Raw genomic sequence first — 14,831 nt, 5'->3', positions numbered from 1 at the left:
GATAGGAAAAGGAACACAGACGGTATAGTACGCCTTAGACAACCGGACGGAAACTACACGGTGGCGGATTCAGAAAAAGCAGAACTACTAAATGAATATTTCTGCTCAGTCTTCACCTGCGAAGCACCGGGATACGGACCACAGTTGAAGGTAAAACAAGACGTGGATGATCCGTTTCAGAATTTCGAGTTCACACCTGGGGACGTCTACAACGAACTGGCAAGGTTAAAGGTAAACAAGGCCATGGGACCGGACAATTTACACCCAAGAGTGCTCAGAGAATTGAGAGATGTTCTGGCGGAACCATTGGCAGTGCTCTTCAATCTCTCACTAAGTACGGGGAAAGTTCCGTTGGACTGGAAAACAGCCAACGTCGTTCCTCTACATAAAAAGGGTTGCAAGGCTGAAGCTGCGAACTATAGACCGGTAAGCCTCACCTCAATAGTGTGTAAACTCATGGAAACACTAATTAGAAACATAGAAACATAAAAGATGACGGCAGAAAAGGGCTATAGCCCATCAAGTCTGCCCACTCTACTGACCCACCCCATTAAGTCTGAGTACTAATGACCTAGTTCCTTAACTCGACCCTCGTAAGGATCCTACTAGGGCATCCCATTTATTCTTAAAGTCAATAACGCTGGTGGCCTTGATCACCTGCTCTGGAAGCTTGTTCCAGTGATCTACAACCCTTTCTGTGAAGAAATACTTCCTTATGTCACTATCGAATTTCCCTCCTCTGAGTTTGAATGGATGTCCCCTTGTGACCGAGGGTCCCCTGAGAAAGAAGATGTCTTCTTCCACCTCGACACGTCCCGTGATGTATTTAAATGTCTCAATCATGTCCCCCCTCTCCCTGCGCTCCTCTAGAGTGTAGAGCTGCAATTTGTTTAGTCTTTCTTCGTACGAGAGACCCTTGAGCCCCGAGATCATCCTAGTGGCCATCCGCTGAACCGACTCAACTCTAAGCACGTCTTTACGGTAATGTGGCCTCCAGAATTGCACACAGTATTCCAGATGAGGTCTCACCATGGTTCTGTACAGTGGCATTATGACTTCAGATTTGCGGCTAACGAAGCTTCTATTGATACATCCCATAAGTTGCCTTGCTTTGGATGAGGCCTTCTCTAAGTAATTGGAGGAATACAGTTTGAAGAAATTTACAAATTCTCAATGAAGTATCTTTTCAGCAAATCAATAGGTAACATTCCTGAAGTTTGAGGAAAATTTAGAAAGCGGAGGTTCAAACGCCTATTAAAATTTTCAAATTGTTCTAATTTCTTATGAATGGTGGAGCTATCTTTAATTGAAGCCAATTTGAATTGTTGCAATTGTTGTATATCCACCTGCATTTGCTTGGCTTGGTCTGTATACTCTAACTTCATAGATTCAACTGACCCAGTCAATAATTCCAATTTATCATTTAATTTTGTTACCTCTTCAGTTGATTTTTCAATTTTCCCTTCCATCCTCTGCAGCAATTGCCAGATGCTATTCATGGAGACCTCCGTCTGGGAGAGAGAAAGATTCCCTCTCTCTGCTGTTGTTTCCATCTGCCGTTCCGCCGACAACGCTATGCCCTCGCCGGGAGACCCCACGCTTTCACTTCCGGAAGCGTGTGTCTCTCGCCACAGCGTTTCGGCTGTTGCCGGACACGGAGGCGTCATGGGAGCCGAAGGAGACAACGATGTCTCAGTGCCCGAAAGGGCCAGTGACTCCCTCCCGTCACCGCCCAACGCCGAGCTCTCCACTCCAGCTTGTGTGGGCGCCGGAGAAGGCGCAAAGAAACGATCCATCGTCTGTTGAATCGGGGTGGACGTCAGGGCCGACGAGGCAGAGACCCTAAGCACCCCTTTCCTCTTAGAAGGCATCAATATCAGGTATAATGAAAATACAGGCTAGGAGCTTGTTATCAGCGTCTCTCGCAGCTTCTCTACATCGCCGCCATCTTGGTCTTCTTCCATTTTTTGAACGGCTATAATCTACAGGATGCTATGGAGCAAGACCTGCGTACTTTAGAAAGTTGGTCCTCGATCTGGCAGCTGGGCTTCAACGCCAAGAAATGTAAGGTCATGCATCTCGGTAACGGAAATCCTTGCAGAACTTACACCCTGAATGGAGAAACTTTAACCAGGACTATGGCAGAACGAGACTTAGGAGTAATCATCAGTGCTGACATGAAGCAGCTACTCAAGTGGAGAAGGCTTCATCTAAAGCACGGCAGATGATAGGTTGTATCAGGAGAAGCTTCGTCAACAGGAAGCCTGAAGTCATAATGCCATTGTACAGAGCCATGGTGAGACCTCATCTGGAATACTGTGTGCAATTTTGGAGGCCACATTACCGTAAAGATGTGTTCAGAATTGAATCGGTTCAGCGGATGGTCACCAGGATGGTCTCGGGGCTAAAGGGTCTCCCGTACGAAGAAAGACTGAGCAAATTGCAGCTCTACACTCTCGAAGAGTGTAGGGAGAGGGGAGACATGATTGAGACTTTTAAGTACATCACGGGACGGGTCGAGGTGGAAGATGATATCTTTCTTCTGAAGGGACCCTCGACCACAAGAGGTCATCCGCTCAAACTCAGGGGAGGGAGGTTTCGTGGAGATGCCAGGAAGTACTTCTTCACGGAGAGAGTGATTGAGCATTGGAACAGGCTTCCAGTGCAGGTGATCGAGGCACGCAGCATCTCAGACTTCAAGAATAAATGGGATACCTATGTGGGATCCCTACGAGGGTCGTGCCAAGGGATAGGGTCACTAGGGTATAGACTTGAAAGAGCGGGTCAGTAGAGTGACAGTATAATTACAATTATACTTAAGGGGGTCATTAGACTTAATAGGGAGGGTCAATAGTGTGGGCAGACTTGATGGACTGTAGCCCTTATCTGCCGTCATCTTTCTATGTTTCTAATAGCCGTGGTGGATGATGTTGAGAACCCATTGGTCTGAGGTGATGGTCTCCCAACGGCTGAGAAAAAACGAGAGACGTCCTCCGATAGGTTGAGACTGCTGGGCTGACGGAAGAAGACTGGCCAGGCTCTGGAGAACGGAGTCAAAAGGGTTGAGTGGACTTCGGTGGAGGAGGAGGTTTCACCTGTTGCTGCTGTTGTGCACGAGGTGGCTGACGTGGGCGTCTAGGTTGTTGGGAAGTCGATGGTAAGGGGCGAGCAGAATAACGCCGCTGGTAAGCCGACTGCTGGCGGAAAGGTCGGGCAGGTGGAGGTTTCTTCTTATTCTTAAGAAGAGTGTCCCAACGAGTCTCATGGGCAGAAAGCTTTTGAATTGTGGAATCCATGGACTCACCAAACAATTCATCACCTAAGCAGGGAGCGTTGGCAAGGCAGTCTTGGTGATTGACATCGAGTTCGGAAACTCGAAAACAAGCGAGACGTCGCATGGCAACCGCCATTACTGTAGCCCTGGAGGTAAGCTCAAAGGTGTCGTAGATGGAACGCACCATGAATTTACGCAGTTGCAACAAACTAGATGTGCAGTGACGGAAAGAAGAAAGCTTCCTATCTGGGAGATATTTCTCGAAGGAGGAAAGCTGATGGATAAGTTGTTTCAGGTAAAAAGAAAAATGAAAGGAATAGTTACCTGAACGATTGGCAAGCATGGCATTTTGGTAAAGGCGTTTGCCAAACTTATCCATCGCTTTGCCCTCTCTGCCAGGAGGGACAGATGCATAGACACTAGCGCCAGTAGATTTCTTTAAGATGGATTCTACTAGCAAAGATTCGTGGGGGAGTTGAGGTTTGTCAAATCCAGGAATGGGAATAACTTTATACAATGTGTCCAACTTCCGAGGAGCACCGGGTATGGTTAAGGGTGTCTCCAAGTTTTTATAAAAGGTTTCCCTCAAAATATCGTGCAGAAGCAGTTTGAGAAATTCCTTGGGAGGCTGATCAAAATCCAAAGCCTCCAAAGGAATAGACAGTGACTCACACATCTCTTTTAGGAAAGAGGTAAAGGAAGATGAATCCTGTTTATGTGAAGGATCACGGCCAGCAGGATCCTCTTCAGGGGAGGACGCTTCCTCCTCAGATAAAAGAAGCTCTTCAGAGTCATCCCACAGGTCAGGATCCCTGACTTGAGAAGCCCGACTCTGAGACTCCGGTGTCGAAGGCTCAAGATGTCGGGATTTACGCACCGACTTCCCGGAGCTCTGAGAGGCGGTACCCGGGGAAGTTAGAGGTTGGCGGTGCCGAGAGGGATCAGAGACCGGTGTGGGGTCAGATGTTTGAACCGCCCGATGAAGACCTCTGGATTCGGCAGTCAATTCCAGCATGGAAACTGAAGCAGAGGAATATGCCGGTACCGACAGAGCAGCAGCCGACAATAAAGGCTGCTCGACAGCCGGTACCGGCGGCTCAGACCGGACCGGAACTGGAAGGGTCGGTGCCAAGAGAGCAGGGAGGAGCTGCTGCAACTGCTCTTTAAGCTGCACCTGAAGGATGGCAGCAATTTGCTCGTCCAAAGAGGGCACCGGTACCGCTTTCTTTTTCTGCGGTACCTGTGGTGCCGCTCGACGCCCAGAGGATGAGGAGGCAGATGAAGATGCACTCACCTTGATGGGGGGCAGAGCGCTTGCGAGGACGCCTCGTGGTCGGCAGGATTGGACTCTCTGCCACAGCGACCGGAGGGCGTTCTAGCGAGGAAGGCTTCTTAGCCGGCTTACTGACGGGTGTGACGCCGGAGCGGTATCACGCGGCGTCGATGAAGTGGGTGCCGATTGCGAGGCTGTCGATGCCGGTGTCGATGCTGAGGGATCAGCCATTGCGGCACCGAAAAGCAATTTTTGTTGAAGCTGCCTGTTTTTTAACATGCGCTTCTTTAAAGTAGCACAACGGGTGCAGGTGGAAGCCCTATGATCCGGACCCAGGCACTGTAAACACCAATTGTGCAGGTCGGTCAAAGAAATGGGCCGTGCACACCGTTGGCACTTTTTGAATCCCGGCTGAGGGGGCATGAAAGTAAATACGGCCTCTGCCAAATCGAAAGCCAAGGCTTCGATGATGGCAACAGGCCCCGCCGGGGCGAACCTGAAAAAAGAAAATAAAGGGTTTTAATTGGGGTTTTTTTTAAAGAAAAACTAAAGAAAAGAAAGAAAATGAGGAAGAAAGTCTTCCAAGACAAAAACCGCGCGAGTGGGAAGGCAAAAAGAGGTTTTCAATGGCCGTTGGAAAAAACGCATCTTCTTAGCTCCGCGGAAACTAAGAAACTGGGGACCGCGCGCCTCCTTCGGGCGGGAAGGCACTCGCGCACGCGCGGTGCGACCTAACTAGAACTTTCTAAATTCTTAGAGTGCAATCACTCTAAAATTGTCCGTACCGGGGCTCTGTCGGTGCAGTCACCCATCAGTCAAGAATATGCTGCCTGCTTGTCCTGGGATAAAAAAGAGTTCGGTGCAGATTCTGTTTAGGTGATATATCTATCTAATAAGGCAGCTTTTATGAGTTTTCTAAAAGCGTTGTAGGTCAGTCTAGCTTTATTAATGTAGTTGTCTAGCCTATGTTGTTTGTTTGCTTGGTACGCGAAGGTTCTATCCAGAAAGGTTTTGTATTTACAATTGGTAATGCTTGGGTATGCAAAAAGATAGCAGTTTCTGGTTTGTCTTATAGGGCTGTAGAATACGAAGTGAGATTGCAAGTACGTAGGAGTTAGTCCCCAAACTAGTTTGAAACATATGCAGGAGAACTTGAAAATTATTCGTGCCTCGACTGACAGCCAGTGCAGTAAGAAGACTTGAGGCGGTCCAGAGGGGGGCGACGAAAATGATAGGAGGCTTGCGCCAGAAGACGTATGAGGAGAGACTGGAAGCCCTGAATATGTATAACCTAGAGGAAAGGAGAGACAGGGGAGATATGATTCAGATGTTAAATACTTGAAGGGTATTAACGTAGAACAAAATCTTTTTCAGAGAAAGGAAAATGGTAAAACCAGAGGACATAATTTGAGGTTGAAGGGTGGTAGATTCAAAGGCAATGTTAGGAAATTCTACTTTACGGAGAGGGTGGTGGATGCCTGGAATGCGCTCCCGAGAGAGGTGGTGGAGAGTAAAACTGTGACTGAGTTCAAAGAAGCGTGGGATGAACACAAAGGATCTAGAATCAGAAAATAAGATTAAATATTGAACTAAGGCCAGTACTGGGCAGACTTGCACGGTCTGTGTCTGTATATGGCCGTTTGGTAGAGGATGGGCTGTGGAGGGCTTCAATGGCTGGGAGGGTGTATATGGGCTAGAGTAAGTCTTAACAGAGATTTCGGCAGTTGGAACCCAAGCACAGTACAGGGTAAAGCTTTGGATTCTTGCCCAGAAATAGCTAAGAAGAAAAAATAAAAAATTTAAATTGAATCAGGTTGGGCTGACTGGATGGACCATTCGGGTCTTTATCTGCCCGTCATCTACTATGTTACTATGTTGTAGTAGGGGGTGACATGGTCGCTCTTTTTTAATCCAAATATCAAGCGGACCGCTGTGTTCTGAATAATTCTAAGTTTCCTCACTGTTTTTTTGGGTATACCCATATAGACGATGTTGCACTAGTCCGGAGTAGAAAGCACTAGTGGTTGCACTAGTAATCTGAACAATAATGGGTCAAAGTATTTTTTGATGGTCTTTAATTTCCATAATATCAGGAAACATTTTTTTACCACTAGGTTCTCACCTTGCTAATATCTTTTCTAGTATATAGGTGTGTCATTCTGGACAGACAGGTAATCTCCCCATGCTCGTGAGCTGTGCAAAAGGAATCCACTCTAGGTTTTCAATGCTTCATCCTTTACCATAGGGCTCTGCTGCCCCTTTCAATTTGTACCAAAACAGGCAATAGCCCTATATAGAACCAGATATGAAGGAGATAGGCATCTCCCCAAACTATAACTTTGTTCTGCTCTGAAAATATAACAAACATGTTAAACATTGTCACTAAACAATTGAACCATTGAAATAATCATACCAAACAGAAACACTTATGGAGCTCAAACATTACCCCAATGTGTTATAGCACTAGATTATTCTTCATACCCTTAACGTTTTGACATCCACATTTCAGTTTGGACTTGAGCTTTCCGATTGAGACAGTAGGGAGGTGCAGGAGATTACTGACAGGGAGGGCATCCAGAATGACACTCCTATCTACCAGAAAAGTTATTAGCAAGGCGAGAACCTAGGCCCAGATGCACTAAAACCAGCGATCATCGCTAAACCTGTTTTAACCCAGCAGCAGCAATTCTTAAGTTCTTATGAGACTGTTCCAGGCATCTACCACCCTTCCTGTAAAAAAGTATTTCCTTGGATTACTCCAGAGCCTCTTAACTTAACCTCTTAACTTCATCCTATGCCCTCATTGTAGTTTCCTTTCAAATGAAAGACTCAGCTCATGCACATTTACATTACATGGGTATTTAAATGTCTATCATATCTCCCCTCTCCTCCAAAGTACAGTGGTACCTTGGATTACGAGCATAATCCGTTCCAGGAGCATGCTCGTAATCTAAAATGCTCGTTTATCACAGCGAGTTTCCCCATAGGAAATAATGGAAACTCGCTTTGATGCGTTGCCCCCCCCCCCACCGAAAACCAGCATTGCTCCCCTCAAAGGCCCCCCCTGCGATCCGGCACCCCCCTGACTCGATCTGGCGCACCCCCCCCCCCGCCACGATCCGGCCCCCCCCGCCACGATTCGGCACCCACCCACCACCCCCGCCGCTTCTTACCCTCATCTGGGCACCCCGAAAATCGGCCTTCTTGTCTGCTGGGCCTTGAGTATGCGCAAATGCTCAAGGCCCAGCAGACGAGGAGGCCGATCTTCGGGGTGCCCAGATGAGGGTAAGAAGGAGCGGGGGGGGGGGTGTGCCGGATCGTGGGGAGGGAGGGTGCCGGATTGCAGGGGGGGGTGGCGCTCGTAAATCGAGCCATGCTCGGTTTCCGAGGCACCGATTTTGCAAATGTTTTGCTCGTCTTGCAAAACACTCGCAAACATAAACCGAGGTACCACTGTATACAGATTTTGATCTTCAAATCTGTCCCCATATGCCTTATGACGAAGACCACACATCAGTATAGTAGCTTTCCTCTGGATTGACTCCAACCTTGTGTGTTACCATATGGCTCCAGAAAGAAGAGGATGGATTGAAGCAAGGAAGAAAGTTTGAGACAATGGAAGTAAAACCCGGATGTCTGAATCCTTCCTCTTTTTTCTAGACACTAAACTCAAGCACAAACTTGTAAGCCGTCTGTGCAGCAAATCCTGCTTATGAAAAGCGTGGCCGGGGTTGGGGACGGACATTGCTGAGAGGTGGGAGGATCCGGCAGATCCGGCTTTTGCCTACGGCTGCCACTGCAGAGTGCCGGGGCCCGGGAGCAGCACGCGTGCCCCACTTCGTCTCCCTTACCGTCATTCGCCTTAGTTCGAGAGATCGAGCCCGCTTCAACCGTCGTCCCGCAAAACACCGCGCGAGCCTGGGTTGGTCGCCTTCAAATTCTGGCCGTGCCTACGTCACAAAGGGGACGCTGAGGAACGGCGGGCAGAGCAAGGACTTACGTGGCGACGTCCCATCCGGGAAGCGGAAGAGCGCGCGTCTCGTCGCTCTTCCCGCGTAAACCGTTTGGTTTAAGAGCAAAACGGCCGCGCGCGCGCTTCCCACTTCAGCCATTACGAGTTCTTCATCTCCTTTTTGAATAGTGGCTCCTGGGTCTTTTCTACTGAAAGGCTCTGCTAGTGATAGGGAGAGCAGTTATTTATGTACTGGGAATTTATGAGGATACTCGCTCAAAGCAGAGCGCGACAGGTATAAATTCAGCATAAAACTGATACTTTACGGTGTATCGTGGTATACGAATAAAATCATATTAAAAAGATCTGAATCAGTATGCCAAGCTTCAAAGCCCACATTTTTGACTTAGTAGATGACGTCAGATAAAGACCCGAATGGTCCATCCAGTCTGCCCAACCTGATTCAATTTTAATTTTTTAATTTTTTTCTTCTTAGCTATTTCTGGGCAAGAATCCAAAGCTTTACCCGGTACTGTGCTTGGGTTCCAACTGCTGAAATCTCTGTTAAGACTTACTCCAGCCCATCTACACCCTCCCAGCCATTGAAGCCCTCTCCTGCCCATCCTCCTCCAAACGGCCATACACAGACACAGACCGTTCAAGTCTGCCCAGTACTGGCCTAGTTCAATCTTTAATATTATTTTCTGATTCTAAATCTTCTGTGTTCATCCCACGCTTCTTTGAACTCAGTCACTGTTTTCCTCTCCACTACCTCTCGGGAGCGCATTCCAGGCATCCACCACCCTCTCCGTAAAGTAGAATTTCCTTACATTGCTCTTGAGTCTACCACCCCTCAACCTTAAATTATGACCTCTGGTTTTACCATTTTCCTTTTTCTGGAAAAGATTTTGTTCTATGTTAATATCTTTCAAGTATTTGAAGGTCTGAATCATATCTCCCCTGCATATAGGTCCTAATTCTTGCAGCTTGTAATACACTAGATCTGTTTTCATTCCCTCTTTAGCCCCTGCCCTCACTACCTCTTCTCATGGATGTACCTTCAGGAGTACTATATATTGATCCACTTATATCTTTTGTGTTTGTCTTAACTTAGATTGTAAGTTCTTTTGAGCAGGGATCATCTTGCATATTTAATGTACAGCGCTTCTTGCATCTGGTAATGCTACAGAAATAATAAATAGTAGTATATATACATAGATACAATGAATGAAGTAAAATTAAAATCAGTAAATTGAAACTTAATAATAATGCTACCATGAATCAGTTTCAGAAATATAATTAATAGCACTGAAATTCACCTTTAGTGTACAGTATGTGTTGGTGGGTCCTCCTGCTGCTACTCCACTAGCGGTTGGTGCACCCCAGGGTTCTGTCTTAGGACCTCTTATTTTCTTTCTCTACACCTCTTCCCTTGGTGCGCTGATCTCCCATGGCTTCCAGTTTAACCTATATGCTGATGACTCTCAGATCTACCTCTACACACAAAATTTCACCTCAAGCCCAAGAAAAAGTCTCAGCCTGTTTGGCTGACATTGCTGCCTGGATGTCCTACAGTCATCTGAAACTAAACATGACCAAAAGTGAGCTGCTCCTCTTTCCTCCTAAACCCTCTGCTACTATCCCTCCATTCTCCATCTCTGTAAATAATACTGTCATCTTTCCAGTCTCTTCAGCTCACAACCTTGGAGACGTCTTTGATTCCGACATCTCATTTTCAATGTATGTCCAACAAACTGCTAAGGCCTGTCGCTTCTATCTCTACAACATCACCAAAATTCACCCCTTCCTCTCTCAGCACACTACTCGGACTCTCGTAACCTCACACTTAGATTACTGTAATCTACTTCTAACTGGTCACCCGCAGTTTCGCCTCTCCACCCTGCAATAGATGCAAAACTCTGCTGCACAACTTATCTACCAACATCTCTACACTCACTTCATTTGGTCCCTATCTGCCTTCACATACAGTTCAAGCTCCTATTACTGACCTACAAGTGTGTTCATTCTGCTGCCCCTCAATATCTCTCCTCTCTTCTCTCTTTATACACCTCCCAGAGAACTCCATTCCTCAGATAAGCTGCTCTTCTCCTTCACTGCCAATTCTAAACTGTGTAACATTCATCTACCTGTCCGCTATGCCTGGAATAAATTACCAGAGTTTGTTCACCAAGCCCCTTCCCTAACTTTGTTTAGAAGCAGATTGAAAACTCACCTTTTTGATTTAGCCTTCAATCCATAACCCTACTTCCTACCAACCCAGCCAGCAGATATGGAAGTTGCTTACCTGTAACGGTAGTTCTCCTTGGACAGTTGATCTTACAGCTTCACAAATGGTGATGTCACCTGGACGGAGCCAACCTCAGCTAGTAACAAGCTAAGAAAAATCTAGAATACACAGCGCATGCATCAGCCCTTCCCGCCTAAATCACTATTGTACTTATACTGTAACTGTTACCATACCCCTCAGTTTCAAAGAAAGCAGGCGATCAACGGGAGGTTGGTTGGGATTGTGTGGCTATAAAATCAACTGTCCAAGGAGAACTACCATTACAGGTAAGTAACTTCCATTTCTCCCTAGACAGGTGATTGTACAGCCACACAAGTGGTGCCTCCCAAGCTGAAGGAAACAGACCAAGAGGAGGAAAAGTATAACCTTAAAGTTATAATAAACTTGATGAATGGTCTGTTACCTGAGAGATGTGGAGGAGGGACATTGCTGCCTTACAAAGCTGATTGAAGGACAGCTTTTGCCATCTCTGAATCCTGTGTGACAAACCTGTGGCCAGCTTTGTCCCTGTAAGGGATAAAAGCAAAACACGGTCCCTGGTCAGAAGGGCTGACCAGGTTAAAAGTAAAGGTTTGGTTTTGGCTGACTACCCCTCAGACAGTGAGGTAGGGCAGGAGAGACAGGAACATAGGTACATCCAGCAGAGAGCGCCATCTCAGTACAGGTACTCTAGAAAGCCTGATAGGACTCTTATTGAGAAGTGGAGTCCCAGTGCTGGAAGGTCTGCTCATTACCAGCCTAGGAGAAACCAGAATTATTTCCCTAGGGAGTTCCAGCCTAACACAGCTGCTCCTAGGAGAGAGGGGTGGGGCTTTAACCAACATAAAAACAGGGTATGGGATCTCAGTAGGGGGAGCAGGGAGAGCCGGGACGGGGCTAAAGCTAACGAGCTCAGGCAGCGGCAGAAGCAGCAAGGCTTGGAGGCAGATGAGGGGAGAAGTCTCTCTCCTCCAGCCCGCAGCAGTGAGGACGTGGAGATGACCGAGGACTACCTCAGCTCCACCCCAGAGGCTGCTGAGCAGACAGAGGCTATGGACGTCTCTGAGCCACTGCTGGAAGCTGGTTATTTCCCCACTGACATGGAGGTTAGTTGCTAAGGGGAAGGAAGCAAGGCTGTGCTTGTGCTGGCTCCCGTAACCCAAGCCCAGCTGACAGTGATTAGGGAGAGAGCAGGAAAAATCTCTCTGTTACACTGTGTGATGCCCGGAGGGCATTGTTTGTTCAAGGAACTTTATCTGTAGGGGTGTGAAAGCTCCGTGTGAAAACCTAAGTAAAGTTCACAGCTTACCTAATGTCATGCTATGTTCCGTCGGCTAGGAAGCCCAGCTGATAGTAACGAGCTGTGAAGCCTGCTCTGCGAAACCTATCCGTGTCTCAGCTAGGTAAGCTGAGATGTTTGAAAAATTCATTGCTAGGTTTGGGAGCTGTAATTACGCTGGCTGTGTTCACAAGGTGTGCAAAGTTTGAAAGTTTATTTTCCTGATATTTTTCATTTACCTTTACCCGTGGTGAAGAGGACTGTATTTAGACTGGAAAGTCTAGGGTATTGAACTGTATGTGGCATTTGTAGCAAGCCATTCTGACAACTGCAAGCTACTTTGTGTTTTATGTTTTGCCATGACATACGGGTGGCTGATGGTATTCAAACCCCCAGGTTCAATAAAGTACAAGAACATTCTTTTGTAACAAGACTTACCTGTGTGGTCTTCTCTTTACAAGCTACTCTCAGTGTGGCCTGGCAGACTAGGCGGGCGCCTAGGTCTGTTATAACCTGAAAAGCCTTCCTCCAACCTGAGGAGGCCACGTCGACAGGCCAGAACTCAACACACCTAATCCCTCTGCTGGTTAGAGCAAGGGATAAGTGTGTCACACCTGGGAGCCGGGCAAGCAGCAGCAGTAGAGTCGGAGGCAGGACAAAGCGAAGGAGGCAGGAGAGGGAGAGTCGGGAAGCAGGAGAAAGCGAAGGAGGAGGGGACAGAGGTGGAAGAGAGTGAGGGGCAGCCGCGAGAGCTGGCTCCGCCCACCCCTCCAACATCAGCCATCGAAGCTCTCCCTTAAAAGGGGAGGGGCCAACAGCGACTGCTTCCAGCTTACCTCGAGAGCCGGGCAAGCAGCAGAGTCGAAAGCAGAAGAAAGCGAAGGAAATTTCCCACCCCTGATTTTCAGTGGATGCCCTCTTGTTGCCATGGGTCTTCTTTTTTAAAGGACCCATGGCAACAAGAGGGCATCCACTGAAAATCAGGGGTGGGAAATTTCATGGCGACACCAGAAAATATTTCTTCACCGAAAGGGTGGTTGACCGCTGGAATAATCTTCCACTACAGGTAATCGAGGCCAGCAGTGTGCCAGATTTTAAGAAAAGATGGGATTGGCATGTGGGATCTCTTCATGGAGGAAGTTAGGGGGTGAGTTACTAGTATGGGCATACTAGATGGGCCGTGGCCCTTTTCTGCCGTCATTTTCTATGTTTCTATGAGGCAAGAGAGGGAGAGTCGGGAGGCAGAAGAAAGCGAAGGAGGAGGGGACAGGTGGAAGAGAGTGGGGCAGGGGCGAGAGGTAGTTCCGCCCACCCCTCTGACGTCAGCCATCGAAGCTCCCCCTTAAAAGAGGAGGGGCCAAAGGCGTTCAGCCATTCGGTGCGCTTCGAAGGCGAGCATTAAAGGTGTTCTCCATAGCGAGAGCGCCTTTGCGAAAGGCCTTGAGAAGGGACAAGCCATCACTAAGGGAGAGCAGGAGGAGACCACAGCAGACAGAGGACATTCAACCAGGCAGACACAGCAGGTAAAGAGGACACCCACAGCAGGCACAGAGAATGCAGCAGGCGCTGAGGACACACAACCAGGCTTGCACAGAGGACAGTCACAGAAGACACCCACAGCATATGGCAAACAGGCAGCAATGGAAACAACAGACAGAAGCAGGATGTTGAACTACCCAGTTTTCTGCACCGTCTGCCATATGTATGACTACCTCCCCTCTGGGAGACGGTCCTACATATGCACTCGATGCGGAGAACTGGAGAGCCTGAAGACGCAAGTCCGACTCCTGGAGGGCAGAATACTGGAGCTGGAGGCACTTCAAGCAGTGGAGGAGGAAGACAGAAATGCAGAGAACATTAAGACGGAGGACACAGTCAAGGAAGAAGTCCGTGAGCTGGAGAACTTCATAGAAGAGGCATACAGGGAGGCCATGGAAAAGCGCCAGCAACAATGGAACTGCCAGGATACACCTACAGAGAGTGTGGACCACCAGACGGACAGCCACCAGGAGGAAATGGGTGAGACAGCAGCAAGATCTGAAAACTGGGGAGGGAACCCACGAGAAGACGAACGCCAGGATTAGAGGAGATGGGAACAAAGGACACGGACCTACGGCTGGAGAGACGGACATACACCAGGAACATGAACCTGCGGCTGGAAAATCAGGAGAAGATAGAGAGGGCAGCAATCATCGTGGGGGACTCTATCATCAGGCAAGTCGACAACCACATAGCAGGAGGAAGACTGGATCGGCTGGTGACCTGCCTACCTGGAGCCAAGGTAGAAGCCATTGTGAGCCGCATCAGCAGGATCATCGGCAGTGTGGAAGAAGAAGATGCAGCAGTAGTGATCCATGTGGGGATGAACAACGTGGGCAACAAACTACAACAGAGAAGTACTGAATGCTAGGAAGGGAGCTGAAGACCAGAACGCAGAGGATAGCATTCTCAGAGTACCCAGGGCAGACGGGAAGAGACAGATAGAACTGCAAGCAGTCAACGCGTGGATGCAGCGTTGGTGTGAGGAAGAAGGATTCCACTTCGTTCGCAACTGGATGACGTTCTGGGGGAAGAGCAAGCTATTCAGGAAGGACGGACTCCACCTCAGCAGAGACGGAATGAGGCTACTTGCAAGCAACATCAAGAGAGAAGATGAGAGGCTTTTAAACTAGGAAGAATGGGAAAGTCAACAGTCGACCGAGAGAGAGAGTCGATGGTTCGGAAACCAGTATACCCAGAGGATACCGTACAGGAAGATAGAGGGGA

At 48.1% G+C, this 14,831-nt stretch overlaps 1 protein-coding gene across 1 annotated transcript in view; it reads right to left on the bottom strand.

Moving 5' to 3' along the window:
- BUB3 (BUB3 mitotic checkpoint protein) overlaps window positions 1–8,630 on the bottom strand; it is a 170,782-nt gene extending 162,152 nt beyond the window's left edge. The window contains 1 exon segment of the mRNA XM_033942986.1: window positions 8,399–8,630. Coding sequence (XP_033798877.1) covers window positions 8,399–8,404 — 6 coding nt within the window. The 5' untranslated portion in view covers window positions 8,405–8,630.
- Between the last annotated feature and the right edge of the window lie 6,201 nt (window positions 8,631–14,831).

Source organism: Geotrypetes seraphini, chromosome 4, assembly GCF_902459505.1.
Source record: "Geotrypetes seraphini chromosome 4, aGeoSer1.1, whole genome shotgun sequence".
Taxonomy (NCBI): Eukaryota; Metazoa; Chordata; class Amphibia; order Gymnophiona; family Dermophiidae; genus Geotrypetes; species Geotrypetes seraphini.
Note: the sequence above shows the minus strand (reverse complement) of the source record. Positions and strands in the feature narration are given on the sequence as shown.